The following is an 18,989-nucleotide window of genomic DNA, read 5'->3' as shown; positions in this document are numbered from 1 at the left end:
CTCGACTCTGTAGCCTGCCTAGGTCAGATAGCCTTGTTTTCCCCCCTGAAGACTATATAAAGAACAGTTCTTTGAATAAACTCTTTTCGCCTGATCGGAGAACCGTGAGTTCTGTCTTTACTCTCTGCGTCTCCCTCTCCTGCCCCTTTTCTCTCCCTCCCTCAGGAGAAGGACCCGGGACGATTCTCTGCCCTGCCAGTCGGGGCGGACAAAACAGGTACCACCGATAGCCTAGCCGGGGATGGGCGGCCCGGCCCTCGGGTTACGACAATATTTAACTGGAACTTTTCAGCAACATACACAGTTGTTTCATTTTATAATACTCATGTTTAATACGCAGTAGCTATCTGACATTTGTTGCTGACTAAATGAGTGAAAGGGAAAGAATTTGGATCCCCTCGGAGAGATAATATATAATAGGAAAAATGTGTTCTTTAATGGGGACCTATGCAGTGGCTGTGTGAGCACACCCTTACAGGACTGAGTCTAGCAGAGTTAAATTGGTCTTTGACATATTTTATACCTTGGTAGACTGAAGGCAACTGACAAGCAAACTCTGGTTCCAGAGTTTTGATGGACTTCCCTCCATCCAGTGGAAAAGGAGTTTTGCCTTCATTTGTAATTCAGTTCCTTCATCACATACAAATTTATGCTTTTTGACCTTCCATTGAACTGGTCTAACTTGTTTTGTTCTCTCATATGAACAAAATAAAAATCTTTAATACATATTTATCTTTACATTTCTATAAGCCATGATTCTGCCTTTTTCTGAAAATTATCTTTTAACAATACCTATAGAAAAACAAGCTTATTGGAAATAAGAGTCTTCAAACCTGAGAGCTGGCATAATAGGTAAATACAGAACCAAAATACCAAAAAAAAAAGGACCCAGGTTAAAAAAAAAAAGTTTGATTTATTCTCTGAAAATTGGGTCCAAGCCAAGACTGAGTGTAAGTGAGTTTACTGCCACCACCTACATTCACGTGGGTGAACCCTTACGCCTATCTGGACTATATAATCCTACTCTCCCCCAGCTGCCCCACAGTTAATTAGATTGGGAATTGACTGAGTCAGGCTGACTCAGTCAGGACATCTCTTGCGAATCTGGATTTAAGACTGAGCAACAGGTCTCAGGTTTCTACTTCCTCACACCAGGAAGATATATAAATCCAGATCTGGGGCCTCACCAAGCTCTGTGTCCTGGAATAATATATGCCTACATGCCAATTAAAATTTCCAAACTTGTTTAACACAATGAACTTTCAAGCCAGGTAAATCTTACTTTGAAATTAAACATCAAAACTACTAGTAGGGGCACCTGGGTGGCTCAGTCAGTTGATCATTCGACTTTTGACTTCTGCTCAGATTCTGATCCCGAAGTCATAGAATAGAGCCCAGAGTCAGGCTCCGTGCTGAGCATGGAGCTTGCTTAAGATTCTCTCTCTTTCCTTCTCCCCCTTTCCACAGCTTACGTATGCGACAACTCTCTCTCTCTCTCTCTCCCCAAAATAAAAAATTAAAACAAAACCAAACCTACTGGCTGTGCAAAATAGCAGCTTCTTCTCTGAAACTCAGTTTCCTCATTTGTTTATAAGGAAAATGAATGCCTGTCCTGTGCCATTGTTATGATAATTAAGTAAGTTAAATCCATAGTGAAAAACAGTTCTTGGTACATACCATATACGTAAAACCTAGTGTCCACTTGGAAAGCAGAAAAGAGGGGCACCTGGGTTGCTCAGTCAGTTAAGTGTCTGACTCTTGATCTCAGCTCAGGTCTTGATTTCAGTGTTGTGAGCTCAAGACCTGCACTGGGCTCAACACTGGGCATAGAGCCTACGAAAGAAAGAAAGGAAAGAGAGAAAGAAAGAAAGAAAGAAAAAGAAAGAAAGAAAAAGAAGAAAGGAAGGAAGGAAGGAAGAAGGGAAGAAGGGAAGGAAGGAAAGAAGGAGGAAAGGAAAGGAAAGGAAAGGAAAGGAAAGGAAAGGAAAGGAAAGGAAAGGAAAGGAAAGGAAAGGAAAGGAAAGGAAAAAGGAAAGGAAAGGAAAGGAAAGGAAAGGAAAGGAAAGGAAAGGAAAGGAAAGGAAAGGAAAGGAAAGGAAAGGAAAGGAAAGGAAAGGAAAGGAGGAAAGATTTCCTTAGATACAAATAGGATGAGGATGAGTAGCTTTACATCAAAGAAGGTAAGACGATTTGGGCGTGTTCCAACTGTACAATAGATAATATTTTCACATCAAAAAGAGAGCTGTGATTTCTTTAGGGAAGGGCAGACTGAAGGAGAAGGGCATGTAAATTTTAGAAGATTCCTTTCTTAAAAAAATGAACAGACCTATTTTTTAGAGTAGTTTTAGGTGCACAGCAAAACTGAGTACAAAGTACAGAGTTCCCATAGAGCCTCCTTGCTGGTCCTACCAATAACATCCCTCACAGAATGGTGCATTTATTACAACTGATGAACCAACACGGACACATCATCACCCAGAGTCCAGTTTAGGATTCCTTCTAGGTGTTAATTTTATGGGTTTTGACAAATGTGTAACAAGTGTCCATTAAAGCATTATGCAGAACCATTTCCTTGAGAAGCCCTATTTCGGAAGGGTATTAGGAGGATAAGCAGACAACACATCAATAATGAAAGAAAAGGAGAAACCCACTGGGCTACAAATTGCAGTCTGAATGACTAACCCTTAAATGAAGGTCAGTCTAGCCAAGGGTAACATGATGAGGTTGTAGGAGTGGGTGCTCCACGAAACATCTCATCAGCACTTACTCCTTGCTTCCTTCCCTGCTTACCCCCTGCCACCTAGCTTTCATCCATCTACTAGTTTGGCTTCCAGGCACCCAGGGGTAATATAAATTTTACATCCCAGTTTCTAAGCCTTTAAGATCTAGGTGCTAAAATAGGGGACAGAGAGTAGTTTTCATCCTGGGTTCCACTTATTTCTTTTCTTGCTGTATAGCAGTAATTCTTTTCTTAAGATTTAAAATATTTAAAATTACAGAAGCAATAAAAATAAAATGTGAAAAAAAGCAAGTGATACAGATAAAGTGCAACCCAACCTCCATCACAGTCCTTTCCTCAGAGATGACTTTTATGTAAGTTTTCAATGATATTAATGATGCCGTGGATGAGGTCTACAGGAAGGTGCCTAGCCTAGGTTCATTATCTCTTGACTTAAACTTGTCACTGCTACCCTTGATAACATGGATGAGCCTGCTTTTTTCATCTGCCCAACAGCAGGAAGAATGCTTACTTATCTGTGTTCATTATGTTCACTGCAAAGGCTTCGGTGAACTGTATGCATTTTTCTGATGTGGTTGTTAAAGGTGAAAGGGTTAAATTCTATCCCAGATAATCTGCAAATCTGAATAATGCATGGTCTGTGGTTCTTATCTTGGATATCAGAATAACCTGGAAAGATTTTTCAATATACACTCCAGACATGTAGAATCAGAATCCCTCAGGAAACCTTGGGAATGTCTGTTCTAACAGGGCTCTGTAGATGATAATTCTACACACAAATACCCTTAGCTTAGTACTCTGGCTTTACCCTGGGTGATTACCCACATCCTTGGCTTCAACCAACATTTTTATATGGACATGGGCCTGAACTAAGATAGTTATGACAGTAATAAATAGGAGAGCTAGAATTCAAGATGTTTATGAGGTAGAAATCAGTATTCACAAGTAGAGGGAGAAACTAGTGATGGTTTTTGTGAAATTTCAAACCTACAGAAAACTTGAGAGATTAGAATTAGGTTGAACAATATGAAAGTGCTAATATTCATCCATTTTGACCTATGAGAACAACAATGTCTTAGGATGCAACCTAATGTGAAATACTCATACACATATCATGATTTTGCCTCATTTGCTTCATCTCTCCTTTTCTCTTTCTAAAATCATTTTTATTGCTGAGTAAGCAAATCTTAAACCTTAAGTCATTCTGCCCCTATATCCTTGGTATATATCTTTAAAGATTATCAACATATTCTTATAGAACTTTGATATCATTATCATGCCTAATTAACATTAATTCCTTAGATCCATAGGTAAGTAAGTCTGTCTTGGTTTCAGTTTTGCTCTTTTTGTGTTTAAGCTACAGATCTAATTGGCTTTCCAGCCCAGGGCTAATGAGTCTATTTAGACTGACAGGAGGCTCTAAGGGAACACCAGTCCCCACCCTTGGCTCCATCTGTAAGTCCATGTTGGAATCCTCCCCTAGTTTCCTGCCCACATTCTCCCTGATTGTGGAGTGTGGTAGTTAAGCACACACTGGGAATTGCTGGTGGTGCACATGAGGCCCTCTATTGGCTAGTAATGCTTTAAAGGCTACATGTTTTGGTTTCTGCTGGTAGGTTAAGGTGCACATTTGTTTTGTTTTGTGTAAATAAAGGTTACTGCTAGCAGAGATCTTGGAGGCCAAAAAGCTGCAAAAGTTGGTGGGCATGGGTGGAGCATTGAAGAGCTATTACAGTGCTTGCCACCTTAAGAAAATTCCTATGAGATGTTGGTCATGGAACACATTGGATGGACACTAAGCCACCTGCCAACCTCAAGAGAACTTCCATTCTTTTTTTTTTTTAAGTGGGAACTGCTTTACCTTTTCTTTTTAAATATAATTTCTTGTCAAATTGGTTTCCATACAACACTCAGTGCTCATCCCAAAAAAGAAAACTTCTATTCAACAAGGCACACAATTCCCAACCCCAAGGCACAACCTTTTAGGTGTTAGTTCTGCTCTAAGAGATCCAAAGGCTAACAGGATAGACCTTTAAATTCTAGAGTCAAGCATGCTTACGTTAGGTCTAAAACCTATAGTGCTGGAAGCTGTAATATCTACAGAAATGGCAAAATATTACTAAGAACACCTAGAATTGCAATGACCATTAAGGGGAACATTCCAGTTAGACAAGATCATTTATTTGCAAAGTGTACTTGAAAATAAAGATTTCAAGGGGTGCCTGGGTGGCTTAGTAGGTTAAGTGTCCAACTTCAGCTCAGAGCATGATCTGATGGTCCATTTGGAGCCCTGCATTGGGTGGGCTCTGTGTTGACAGTGCCTGCTTGGGATTCTTCTTTTTCCTTCTTTTCTTTTCTCTTGGGATTCTTCTTTTTCTTTTCTTTTCTTTTTTCTTTTCTCTCTCTCCCGCCTTCCTTCTCTGCCCCTCCCTTATTTGTGCTTTCCCTCTCTAAAAATAAACTTAAAAAAAAAAGGTTCCCAATTTATTTTGTTTTTGAAAATCTTTTTTAGGTTTCTTTATTATTGATACAGAGAGAAACAGAGCGTGAGTGAGGGAGGAGCACAGAGAGAGAGAGACACAGAATCCAAAGCAATCTCCAGGCTCTGAGCAGTCAGCACAGAGCCCAATGCAGGGCTCAAACTAACAAACCATGAGATCATGACCTGAGCCAAAGTCACAGTTGGATGCTTAACCGACTGAGCCACACAGGCGCCCCAAATGGTTCCCAATTTAAAGGAACAGAAATGGGATACCTATTTTAATTGGCATACAAAAGTTTCCAAAAGACTTCAAGAGTCTAAAATAGCTAAAGGCTAGTTAAGAAAGTAAAAACAGCAGAGATACCTGAAACAAAAGATGGTAAGACTGATATGATTCCTACTGTTCCACTCTATCCTTCTTCACCTGAGTGCTCAAGTTTTACTAATTCTGTGTCTGAACTCCTTCTATGCTCTGAAGAGACTGTTCAACAGCTACCTTTTGAAGTAAACCTGCCAGGAGCTGCAGCTACACTTTCTACTTTATTTTTCTCTTTTTAATGTTTATTTATTTTTGAGAGACAGAGTGCAAGCAGAGGGGCAGAATTGAGAGGAAGACACAGAATCCAAAGCAGTCTCTAGGCTCTGAGCTGTCAGCACAGCGCCCGATGAGGGCTTGAACCCACAAACCATGAGATGACAACCTGAGCCGAGGTTGGATGCTTAACTGACTGAGCCAGCCAGGTGCCCCACAACACTTTCTACTTCATAAAATTTTGTTTAATGTTTTTTTAAATTTATTTTTGAGAGAGAGAGAGAGAGAGAGAGAGAGACAGTGTGAGCAGGGGAAGGTCAGAGAGAGAGGGAGACACAGAATTGAAAGATATGCTTCATGCTATCCCAGGCTGTCAGCATAGAGCCCGACACAAGGCTTGAACCCACAAACCATGAGATCATGACCTGAGCTGAAGTTGGACGCTTAACCGACTGAGCCACCCAGGCGCCCCAACACTTTCTACTTTAAACCCCACTCTCATAGGGCAATAGCTGCCTCAGACTGAAAAGGAAGTTTCCATCGTAGGTGTATCTAATAAAATTCAGAGAGAGATTCTACCTCAACCAGTACAAAGACTCTGGAACCTTTTACTGAAAAACATTCTTTTTTGCTGTGTGAAACAGCCCCAGTCATTCTATCAGGCAACCATCCCCCTCCAAATTTAAAGGGTTAATATAGGTTGCCTCCAAGGAAGACCTCACCTTAGAGTTCCCTGACCAACCTGAACCTGATCTATAATGTTCTTTACATTCTCTCCTTGAAACAGAATTCTAACATAAGTTCCTTAATTGAATTGAGATGCTTGAAATTCGATGAGCTACTTCCAGTACTTTTTTTTTTTCACTTCCAGTATTGACAGTGGAAGGATAAAAAGCACAGTGCCTATAAAAATACATATAAATGTGACTGAACTTCTTCCGGAATTGCCTCAGCATCCACGTAAGGCCTGGAACCAATACGAAAAAACCTAATCAGCCAGGAGTTAATCAGTTCTGTAGGAGCCCCTCTAACACTCGAGGGGCTTGCTGGTCCAGAAGCCTAATGGGAGGGGATAGCAATTTGTCCAGGATTTCAGATCTATCAACAAGACAATTATTCTCTTTTCTCAAACATCCCTTTTGTTGCAAGTTCCACATGACTCAGAATGATTCACGGTGGCAGATCCCTGTTCAGCCTCTCTCAGCATCCCTGCAGATCCTGACAGACAAGATCTATTTGCCTTTACTCAGAATAATGAACAATATATCTGGACAGTGTGTACAGAGTCCGAGGCTCATTGAGTCCCCTTCTTATTTCTCTCAGCTGCTCCAATAAGATAGAAGTCCCTCCAGTTCCCCAGGTAATCAACTCTTTTATAACATGGGGACAGTCTCTTGCTATGCTGTTACCAAGGAGGCATCCATACAAGATTCCATTTATTTGCTACAAGAGTTAGCTGAAAAGGACATACAGTATCTGAAGACGAATTGCAATCATCCTGGACACTGTTTATTACTTAGGTCCTGATCCAAGTACTGATGGGATCCAGCTATCTCCAAAAAGAATTAAACTAATCCAGTAATTTCCTAGGCCTACAACAAAGTGACAGCTTCATGGAGTTCTAGGTCTAGCTGATGTCCCAGACTATGAGTTCCTAATTTTTATGTGCTTCCCCACTTTATGAACTTACTAACATTTTGGTTCCTGGGCTCCTCTGCCCAGAATGACCTACATAAACAAGCCTTTCTAAAACTGAAACAAGCCTGAGTAGAGCCACCTGCCCCCAGGGATGCTGAACAATTCACAACCTTTCGTGTAATTTGCACATGAAAAGACAACCAAATCCTGGAGAGGCTCACCAGAGACCACGACAGGGCTGGTTGCCTATCAGAGCACGCAGCTTGATTCAGGTGCTTCAGCCTATCCCCACTGCCTTCAGGCTGCAGCTGCAGCTTCAGTCAGCAGAGCCTCAGCTGAGCCGACCTTCTGGAAGGGATGTCCACTTACAAACTCCACACACTGTCCAAAGCCTTCCTAACTCTGAATTGACCCACTAACCTCAAAGTCCTCCTGCCTTCACCACCAATCTTCATCTTAAATGCTGTAACATTCTTAGTCCTGCCACATCAGGGTTCCCCTGCCTCACGAAGGTGAGCCTCACAACTGTGAGGAACTAACGTCCCATTTCAGGACACTATGTCCTGACCTAAGGGACAACCCTTTGACTAATTCTGATATAATTTTGTTCGTTTATGGGTCATACTGTAAAAACAGAAAAAGGGAATGTCCAGGCTGATTTATGCTGTCACCAACCAATAAGAACTACTTGGAAAGGGAGATCTCCCACAAGCTAAATCAGCCCAACAAGCAGAGTGCCATACCCTCACCAGAGCAGGCCAGTTTTCAAAAGGGCACACTGTTAATATTTACACTGCTGGTGGATATGCCACTGGGTAATCCAGGAGGTTGGAATGTTATAGAAGCAAAGGGGTTCTCTCATGTCCACTGGGACCCCAATTAAAAATGGATGCATACATGACCTTACTGCTCTATCTTCTGAAGTTGCTATCCTCAGGTAGAGACACATACTAAAAGGACTAAACTTGAACATCAAGACACGCCCCGGCTGACTTTCATGCAGAGGCAGCAGGAAGAGAATCTGTAAAGGATGTGGCACATGTGGAAAAAGCGCATTCTGCTTCCACCAAAAATGTCCCTTTGTTGCCAGACTTTTGCCATCCTAATGTCCTTGCGTCATGGCAACAGTCTGCTCCTGAATCAGAAAAATTAGGATGGGCAAATAATGGCTGTAAATTCAACAGTCAAGGATATGGGAAGCCCATGATGGCCACTTGGTTCTTTCTGGCTCCCTGGCAAATCCCATTTTTTGATTTTTACATTCCTTCACCCACCATAGTATGTTTAAGATAACTCAAATTATAAACCAACATTAGTGGAGAGACTTCTAGAAGACTGCCCCCAAAAAAACGACCAAAAAAAACCCCACAGAAAACAAAGAAAACACAGTTTATCATCAGTGTCTAACCTGTCAGGTCCAAAGATCTGGAAAACCTGTTTTTGTTCCCAGAGGCCTCAAACCAGCTCCCTGTGGACCCTTTGAATACCTACAGCTGGACTTCATTCAACTGCCACCCTTCTGGAGTTATCCATAGGTTCTTGTTATTGTTTGTAGGTCTTCCAGGTGGGCTGAAATTTTCCCCTGCGGCAAAGCTTACTCCCTTGAATGGCAAAGAAACTGTTAGAAAACATGTTTCCCACTTGGTTATACCTGCCATAATTTCCAGTGATCAGGACATCCACTTCATTGGGAGAATCATACAAGCTTTAATAAAGGGCTTACCAACATCGCAGACATATCACTGTCCCTACTGCCCTCAATTGTTGAGCAAGGTTGAAAGAACTAATGGAATTTTCCAACTTGGAAAATTGGACTCCCTTTGTCTAAGGTTCTGCCATTGGCTCTGCTGATGATTCAAAACATCCCCCTTGGGAAACAAACACTCACTCCATATGAGACAGTCACCCATAGGCCAAAGTCTATTGGCATGCAGCTTTCTGCTTGTCCTCTCCTGCTAGTATGACCAGTTACTGTGAATCTTTAATGCTAAGGCCTACTGTAACAGGTTTCTGTAAGGCTAAGGCCTACCGTAAACAAGATTTCTCTGACTCCAATTCAAAGGATCCTGTTGGTCAATCTGTAGCCTGGTGACTGGGTATTTTAGAAGCACCACTGGGAAGGGGAGGAAAAAAAGCAGCTCTAGAGCCACACTGGAAAGGACCTGACCAAGGATTCTGATCACTGACACTGTTGCAAAACTACAGGGCATTGAGCTTGCATACACAACTTACAGTTAGAGACAAGACAGCCTCAGCTGACCTCTACTCCTGTAGAGATGCTGGAGGCATCAAATTGATGAGGAAGACAAACAGCTGACATCAAAGTGAACTGCTTTTTCCCAAGACACCAGATTGAGACTTCATACTTTAACATGAAAATTTGTCTCCTCTTTCTTTCCTTTGGCATTAGCCTAGAAGGATAACGCTCTCATCTGTATCTCCCAGGCCATTGCTAAGGGGGGCGAAGGGGGTAACCTTTCAGACTGCTGGGTCTGTCATCAAAGATTCCAATCTGTCCATGATGTGAGAGAGCCCCTGGTCCTCCTTGTGACTTATTTCTCTTATTTTCCTAAGGTCACTGCAAAGAACAAATGACCCCACACCTCGTGAAGTCTCCCACTGATTTCAGCTAGAGCCAGAACAACCTGTGCTTTGTTTTTTTTCTCTCTTTAATGTTAAGTGTATGTACCCAATTAGATACAATCACTCCCATAAATCTTGGTACATTTGCACATCCACGTTCTCGTGATCATCAGCTCACATCTGTCCCCATTCTCTAAGACATCTCACCAGCAACCCCCATCTTTGCAGGGTATTTAAAAGGACTCATTCTTTCAGTTTAGGAAATGTTCTTCCCATACGTGTGGAAAATCTAACTAACCCCAGGCTGGGGTGAGAGGTGAAAGAGTGAATGCAATAATCTCTGTGAATGAATTCATTAATAGCACCACCCTAATGAGAATGGTTTGTGTGCATCTTGGTCCGTGGCAGTTCTCATTCTCCCTGGGCCTTGTGAATGCCTTGTTGCCACACAGGGACAAGACCTCTTACATTATCTAACTGTAACTCTAATTTTTCAGAAGCAAACTAAGACATCTCATTGGTTGACTCCCCTGAATTTATACCTTTGTGTTAAAAAAAAAAAAAAACCTACCAGGAGGCATTCAGGATTTGCTTCCTTTGGCAGGGCCATGCCTTCTTGGTTAGGAGTTAATGAAAAGGAGGATGTGATCAGAAACCTCTCCCTAACTCTTGAAGATAAGGCAGAATCTGTTGCTAATGGGATAGTAGTCCTACAAAGATCTTTAGCCTCTCTGGTGAAAGTTGTCCTTGATACTAGAATAGGTCTTGATTATCTTTTACTTGAACAAAGAGGTGTCTGTGCTGAGACCACCACCACTGGATTCCTGTGTCTGGGGAAGAACTCAATTACGTAAGACCAGATGAAAAAAGGTGACTTCTTCCTTGGGGTCTTTCTTTGACTGTGGATTTTTATTGTTTTGGATCTTGAGACCACAGCTTCGAAGTACACTCCAAACACTGGGAATTATCCTCCTTAGAGTAATCATAATATCTTCTTGACACTTTGTATTGTCTCAAAAGCTTTAAATGCATATTTGCATCCACTATCACCAAGCAAATGATTGGACTGTTTAAGGAATGAAGAAAGTGACCAACTTAATGAGTGTAAGCTGGAAGTTCTGACCTGTGAATATCAGGAGGTTAAGCAGGAATGTTGTATCCTATAGGAACCACCTAAGAGAACAAAAACAGTGAACTTCAGTGGTAGGTGAGTGTGGCACTAATGCCTTGAATTTTGATCACATATCTCAGTTACATGGAGAATTGAGAGAATGGCCCAAAATGATGTCACTTAGACCAAGTTGCCAAACTGGAGCTTAATACCTAATCTAACTGCACTATCAACTTCCCTCAGAAATGTAGTCTTAACCAGTCAGCAAGGAATTTTTCAGTTAGTTACCAATGAGTCTACCACAAGGGTAGTAGCCCCAAAGAAAGGTGAACAATTTGCATGATAAGACTCTTTGCTTTTCCACCTGGCCTGGAACAATCCTTTCCTTTTGCTAATAACTTTCTTTTCCCACTCTCCTTCCACAAAAACCTTCCATTTTGCACATTTCCTTGGGGCTCCTCTCTGCTTACTGGAGGGGATGGTGTCCTGTTCATGAATCATTTAATAAAGCCAGTTAGATCTTCAAATTGTCTCAGTTGGACTTTGTCTTTGTAACCATATGATCTAATACTCAATCCATATTCATATTTTTCTGATTGTCTTTAAAAATACCTTTTTTTGTATTTCAGTGGATTGCAGTCAAGTTCCTAAACAAGGTCTACATGTAGAATTTGCTGGATGAAGTTCTTTTTATCCTAGAGCAGTCCTTCTGAAATACCCCTCCCCCAACTTTTTCCCCATGCCACTGACTTGTTGAAAAAACTGGGTCACTTATCTACCTTGTGGTGATGACTGACCCACATTTTGGATTTGTTTGCTTTTCCACGCTTTCATATAACCTGTTCCTCAATTGGCCATATCTTCTATCAACTGGAAGTCACAGGGCCAGCTCTTACATTCACTATAATTTCCCATCTTGAGTGGACAGGATATGCCCTTGCCAGTGCCAGAGCTAGACAGGGGTGAGTGGGCATTCTGACTATGCCACTTAAAAGCTGTGACCTTGGGCAAGTTAATACACCTGTCTAAGCCTCCACTTTCTCATTTGTAAAACAGGAATATAAAATTCATAACTTGAAGAGTTTTGCAAAGATAAAAGGAAACAATGAGTACACAACAGCCAGCACTATGTCTGATAAACAGCAAGCGGCAGCTCAGTGAATGTCAGCCATGAAAAGGGATACCTTCAGCTTACACATCACAGAAATACTCATTCCACTAAAACGCTTCTAAAATACCCAGAAAACTGTATTCTGTTTTACATAGCAGGATAAGTATTTATCTGTAAAAGTGATTAAGCAATACCTACAGCAGAAGTAGGGAGTCCAAGGAGTTTTGAAGAATAAATTGTCTTCAGGAATTCTGCTCTACTTCCAAGGGAGCAAAGTCTCCTCTGGGCCAAAAACATGCTACAGGATAAAAGAAAAATGTTAACAGGAAGAAAATATATGACACTTACATCACTATCAGACACATACAGCTAGCTAATAGACCATAAGCTTATACAAATACAAGTAAAAATTTTTCATAGTTTTCTTTCTATATATAACCTCTCTTCACTAGAATCCTCTTCTAAAAATTTATAGATATGTCATTTTAAACAGGAGATGTGTAAGGGTATTGTGAATTCAAAAAATAGGGCTCTAATTTAGTCAAGAGCATAAAATTACAGTAAGTAAAAGTTTCTTTTGGAGCAGCTATAAAAACCAGCATATTTCAACCTAGAAACGACTCAAGTTTCAGAATCATCTGGATAAAGTCACTATAAAAAAGCATAATTTGTGACAGTAAATTAAGGTGATTAGAATTTAGCAAGCTGTTTGAAAAGCCTTATAGCAGATCCTTGACAAACAATATAAAGAATATATGAATGAATTTTAGGTTATTTTCACAGATGGCATTTTCCTCAACAATCTCATAGCCAGGTAGCAAGCTATTTCAATAGATTCTAGTTACATATTAGGCAGACATTCTGAATTGCATCTCTACCTATAAGGAAAACTGTTATCAAAGCAATATGAAATTCTATTATTATACTGTCACCTAGAAGTAGAAGACAGCTCAACTTTCTAAGAACACTCAAGTAAACAGAAACTTCTTACTTGGAAGAAATTTTACTCTGAGAATGTTGTATCAGTGGGTGTCATTTTCTCTATCTCTAGTAGTTAATTAAGCTTTAAAAGAAGAGACATACTGTACAGATTTAAAGGGATCCAATGAAGCTACCCAGGACTCTTTTTGAGTTACCAAAATGTTAAGGCTACAGAAAGCTGTAAATGTGAGAAACAATATATTGGAGTTTCTTAAGTTAAATTTAAAAATTTTGACCTTGTCAGCAATATCTGAGCTTAAGACAATAGCCTCTTAGGGGCACCTGGGTGGCTCAGTCAGTTAAGCATCTGACTTCATTCAGCTCAGGTCATGATCTCACGGTTAACAAGTTCAAGCCCTGCACTGGGCTCTGTGCTGACAGTTCGGAGCCTGGAGCCTGCTTCAGGTTCTGTCTCACTCTCTCTGTCCCTCCCCTGCTTGTACTCTGTCTGTCTGTCTCTCTCTCTCAAAAATAAATAATAAACATTAAAAAAAAATTTTTTTAAACAACAGCTTCTTAGCCGTTCTACATCACATCAGCATATTTTAATTTTCAGCAAAGCACTTTTGTTATTTTTGTTGTTTGTGGTTGGTCACTCACTCACTCATTTGATGCTTCATGTGTGGGGCCTGGTGTGTTTAGTTTAACTACTGCATTCTCTGGCAAACAGCAGTCACTTGATAAATAAAGTGTTAAATTACTGACTAAATACATCAAATCACATTATAAAGTAATGATATAAGCAAGCTATTTAGGAGACCTCTTACGAAATTCTATTATTATACTGTCACCTAGAAGTAGAAGACAGCTCAACTTTCTAAGAACACTCAAGTAAACAGAAGGTTAGAGGTAAATAATTACCTCTAACGTTTTAAGTCTTTCAAGTTGAGGTTTTCTTAAATTAAGGAATCCCTATTCTGACATCATTAACTGTTCTGTTAAGGAATAAATGATTAACTGGTTTAGGCAATATGAATGGTTTTAAGGAAACGTGTTGCCAAAAAACAGGAACAGTATCAAAAAATCTTTAGTGAGTATCATGGAGTTATTTGATTTAGGATAATATAGTTCCCCCCTTCCCCACAAATAAACGTTCATTTATTTCAGTTCAGCCTAATTTCTTAGGTATTTAGGCTAAATATAAGCAAAATGCTTTCCTATAAGTGGACAAATGAAAGAGACTTTTTCAAGTTCTTGAAATAAAGCGGGGGGCAGGGGGAGGGGAACAGTACCAGGAATCAAAATACCTGGATTTGAGTCCTTATTTTAATATTTTAAAAAGTTACCTATCCTTGGAGAAGTTGCTGACTCTTGCTGAACATCAGTTCCCTCATTTTTCAAAACAAGTGAATACATGAATCCCTGGTTTGAAGGTAAATCCAGATGGTGCTGGTAAGTCACTGACTGATCATGCGTGGGCTTAGACTCCAGCTCTTGGGAAATCTCCTCTGGGCACCAGGCCTCAGTGCCCATTCTCCCTGGGAAGTTGACACTAAACCTACCTGTTCTGTCGAAATCGCAAAGCCTAAATCTCACATCCTCTCGATCTACCTTCAACAGCACATTACCCCCATAATACAACGTACTTACTGGCGACTGACTCAGTTCTCCATTTCTCTTTCACTTTCCAAACCTTCCACGGTGGTGAATAGCTGGATCATAATCAGCACATTCCAATATCTCTTTGTTTTCAGAGTATTCTCCTTGCTTTAACACAAACCTGTTCCCTGAACATATCACTTCTGTGTTCCTCAGTGTTGGCTTTTCTTCTTATATACCCTACCTGAACTCTTTCTTGCTGTCCATTTTACCAGCAAGAAAGGCCAGATTATTACTTCCCTCATGCCTCGCTGACATTATCATCTGTCCTGCTGGTAATTCCCCGTCCTTAGTAAGGATTTTGTCATTAGGCACATAGTATCCTTCTCAACTCAAAGTAAAGTGATCATTCCAGGAAATTCAATGGCTTCAGAGATGATCCACCCGACAGCTGACATCCCATGTCCACTGCTCTTCTGCTCTGTTCCACCTTAGCCACCCTCCTATCATCATACCCTGCACCTTGCCATTACCTCAATCGGTCTAACTGCAAAACAACTAACTGAAACATTCCGATCTTTGACCATAAGCTATCTTTCCTTTCAATTAACTATTCTATTCTTCAGTACTATCAAGATCTCTAGGATGCTGCCTCTCCTTTTCCCAAGCAGCCCTCACTTTCCTTTGTTTTCTAATTTAGATGCCAGTTCCATCACTTCGGTAATGTTCTAGACAATGCCCTACCCCACCGTGCCTACTCTCACCTGTAACACTCTAGTCCTGGATCAACTCGTCTACAGTGTTTGGTTTTCCCAAGCTGGGGAAAGTCATAGAGAATGTGTGGTTTCACCATAAATTCATGGTCATTAATCTCTAAGTGACCCCCAACACTCCCCAGCATTTATACTCTATTTTACAGGGGAAGGATGGCAGAATAAGCCACGCCCAAATATGCCGCTTTGGAGTAAGAACTACTTTGAGCTAAAGGCACATGAAAAATAGCAAATACCAAAAAGAGCAATCTCATCCTTCCTTTTCTTCCTGAAAACAGGAGATGAAATTCCCATGTGAAAGGTGCCTTCCCTATACAGGAGAAAAGGATGAGCAACTGAAGCTGAGGGCATTTTGTAAAAAGTGACCTTCTTAAAATAATCCTTATCTTCCTTTAACTTTCCTAAATATTTTAGTTACTTTTCCACAACTGCCTCTCCGTGTTCAACCTGGTATAAAAGCATCTGCTTTGCCACTTCGCCGCATGCTTCTCCTGCGATCTGCCTCGTGTCAGTGTGACTCGCAGACGCAGCTGGACACCCTCAGAGGACAGGCCACACTTCTCCCCTGCAGTCCAGAATGGCTGTTCTAATTTTTCCCACACTCCCCGAACCTAAAAGCTCTTTACTCTAAGTAGATGGCCTTGCTTCCTCTCACAGAGAAAATAAAAGCCATCAGATTTACCGCCTCAATTTACCCAAGTGGAAACCACCAAGCCCAAAGAAGCCTTTTTCTCCTTTTCTATATACAGGAAGTCACCCTCCCACAGGTACGTCTTCCTCCCATGACTTAGCGCTCATTCACTTCTAGCTCCACAGAGACCTTTTTCCAGTGACTGTTACCCTTTCTCTGGTAAACGCAACTTTCCTTGCTCACATCTCTTCCAGTTAAAAAAACAGCAAATACAAAACATTAAAACAAAAAATACAACTCTTGACTCTACCTTCTCCTCCCTGTTCATTTCTTCAGACCAAAACTTTCCTGTTACTTCCTCTTGAGAGTAAAACTTTTAAAAAGATCAGTTAAGAGTTGTCTCCTTTTCCTCACTCTACATACGCAATCTGCAATCTGACTTTTTAAAGTTTAATTATTTAATTTACATCCAAGTTAGTTAGCATTAGGTAGATTCCCTAATGCCCCTTCTCCATTTAGCCCATCCCTCCTCCCACAGCCACTTCAGTAACCCTGTTTGTTCTCTATATTTAAGAGTCTGTTATGTTTTGTCCCCTCCCTGTTTTTATACTATTTTTGCTTCCCTTCCCTTATGGTTATCTGTTTTGTACCTTAAATTGCTCATATGAGTGAAGCCATATGATTTTTGTCTTTGTCTGACTGACTTATTTCGTTTAGCACAATACCCTCCAGTTCCATCCACGTAGTGGCAAAATGGCAATATTTCATTCTTTTTGAACGCAATCTGACTTTTGTACCCACTACTCCACAGAGGCAGACCTTGCTCAAGTCAATTCTGACTTTCATATTAAGTCCAGCACTCACCTGGCAATTCCACTTTCCTTGAGTTCTCTGCAGCTTCAGATACTGCTGGTCAAGTCCTGTCTCCTCCCAGAAACACTAAGTTCTCTTGGCTTTTGATGTAGTAAGATCCCTCATTTCCCTCCTACCTCTCCTCCAACCTGCCATTAAATGATGGAATTTCTCAATACCCAGATCTGGGCGCTTTCTTCTCACTCATAATTCTCTAACTAGGTAATCTATTTGTGGGAGAAACTGTGGGTAGCAGTGAAAAAAAAAAAAAAAAACAAACAAGACTCCAAAGAAATCTAAGCAGGCTGACAGAGATTCAGAACCTCTGAAGCTATTTTTCTTCTGCACTTCACATAAACACATTTTGACCAGCACTTTCTAATGCGATTAACATTCCATATGTATATTTACAAATAATAAAAATAAATGAACAAATTTGGATGTCATTGAAAAGTTGGGGAAAATCAAAGGTATATGGCTTTTAATTCTTAACAACAGTTTCCACTGTATTTTTCTAGTTTCTCCTTAAAAACAAGGTTCTGTGAAGAAAACCAGCCAATTTAAGGTGATCTGGTAAACCTGACTATAGCATATTAAACATAAGGTCAGTTCCATATTGAAATAATCATGTTCAACAGAAAATTAAACTGTTTATTATCACTGGAGTAGACTACTTAAAATGAAGATACAGAAGGTGCGTGTGCCAGAAGCTGAGAAGGCTGGTAAATTGTTGGTGGGGGCGGCGAGCAGAACCCAGAGCTACATGTAAGCAAAGCAGTCAAAATGAATTGTATCAAGTGTGAAACTCTGGCCTTAAACCCAAATGATCAGTTTACATACACCTGCTTTGCACGTGGGGAGGAAAGGTAGGAAGAGATTTAGTTAATCTGACCAAGTTCAGCTCATTGAGGTTAACTGCAAGCTCAAGGAAGGTTAAGGCGAGGTGACTGCCAAAAAAAAAAAGGCTGATGCTCATTAATGCGCAGCCCACGTCGAGTTTGAACAAAGGGGATTTCTACCTTCTGCTCTCTCCCCGCGTCGGTCCACTTCTTCCAAACTTCTGCTCGCAAGATACACTAGTGCAACAGAGGGCATCTAGAAGGTGAACGGGTACTGGATGGGGAAGTACAGTGGGAATAATAGGCCCGAAGCCCTGTCACTAGAGCGAAGTGGGGAAACTGACCTCTCTTTAGCCCGTGCCATACTTAAGGAGACAGGATCTTGAAACTGCTGAAAAGCCGTTCTATGAAAACGGATTCTTGGAATATAAATCCGTCCGAAGGAGTAAGTGTGGCTGCCTAGTTTCCCGGAGCAGAAATGAGGTTTTAGCACAACGCAAATGGGATTTCAGCCCCGCGGGCGCCTGCGGTGGAAGTGAGCGAGCTGCCCAATCCTGGCCTCGGGCCACAGGGGAGCACCGGCGCCCCCGCGCCCGGAGGCGGCCCAGGGCGGGGGTCGCACTCGTGGAGGGGCAGACCGTGGCTGCCTTTCTAACTACACTTCCGATGCCACACTTCACTTACACAGCAAGCGAACCGCCTTCGTTTCCTTTCTGGGTAAGAATCTCGGTTATGGATGAACTGGAGTCGTTTTCAAAATGCCAACGTTGTAAAATCAAGAGCAAAAGGGCCACAGGGGCGTTTCTTTAGGTGACGGGGGTACAGGGACCCCCTGGCAGGCCAGCCCCCACTCCAGAAGAAACTTAACGCCAGCGCGGACGCCCCGCACGGCCCCCGCCGTCGGCCAGGGTGCCGGGTCAGAGGCCCGGCCCCTGGTCACGCCGCCGCCGCCTGACGCGAGCCCCGGTCCTGAGGAGACCCAGTCGGGCCTCTCGGTCTCGCCGAGCGCCCGGCTCCCGCGGCCTCCCTCCCTCCAGGCCTGGCTCCACACGACTCAGCGCGCCGGGACCCTGAGCGCCCCCCCTGGCGCCGCACTCACCTCCCGCGCGCGCAGCCGGGCAGGGTGGGGCTGGATTCGGACGTGGGGGCGGAGCCTGGGTGCGGGCGCCCGCGGGGT

At 41.8% G+C, this 18,989-nt stretch overlaps 1 protein-coding gene across 1 annotated transcript in view; it reads right to left on the bottom strand.

Moving 5' to 3' along the window:
- The window catches only part of KYAT3 (kynurenine aminotransferase 3), a 66,635-nt gene extending 48,158 nt beyond the window's left edge, over positions 1-18,477 (bottom strand). Inside the window, exons 1-3 of the mRNA XM_029949035.1 lie at positions 17,993-18,477; positions 16,986-17,122; positions 12,396-12,495 (exon numbers count right to left, since the gene is read on the bottom strand). Coding sequence (XP_029804895.1) covers positions 12,396-12,494 — 99 coding nt within the window. The 5' untranslated portion in view covers position 12,495; positions 16,986-17,122; positions 17,993-18,477. The remainder of the gene's footprint in view (positions 1-12,395; positions 12,496-16,985; positions 17,123-17,992) is intronic.
- Between the last annotated feature and the right edge of the window lie 512 nt (positions 18,478-18,989).

This window comes from Suricata suricatta, chromosome 8 (genome assembly GCF_006229205.1).
Source record: "Suricata suricatta isolate VVHF042 chromosome 8, meerkat_22Aug2017_6uvM2_HiC, whole genome shotgun sequence".
NCBI classification, from domain to species: Eukaryota; Metazoa; Chordata; class Mammalia; order Carnivora; family Herpestidae; genus Suricata; species Suricata suricatta.
This window is presented reverse-complemented; position numbering and strand designations above follow the sequence as displayed.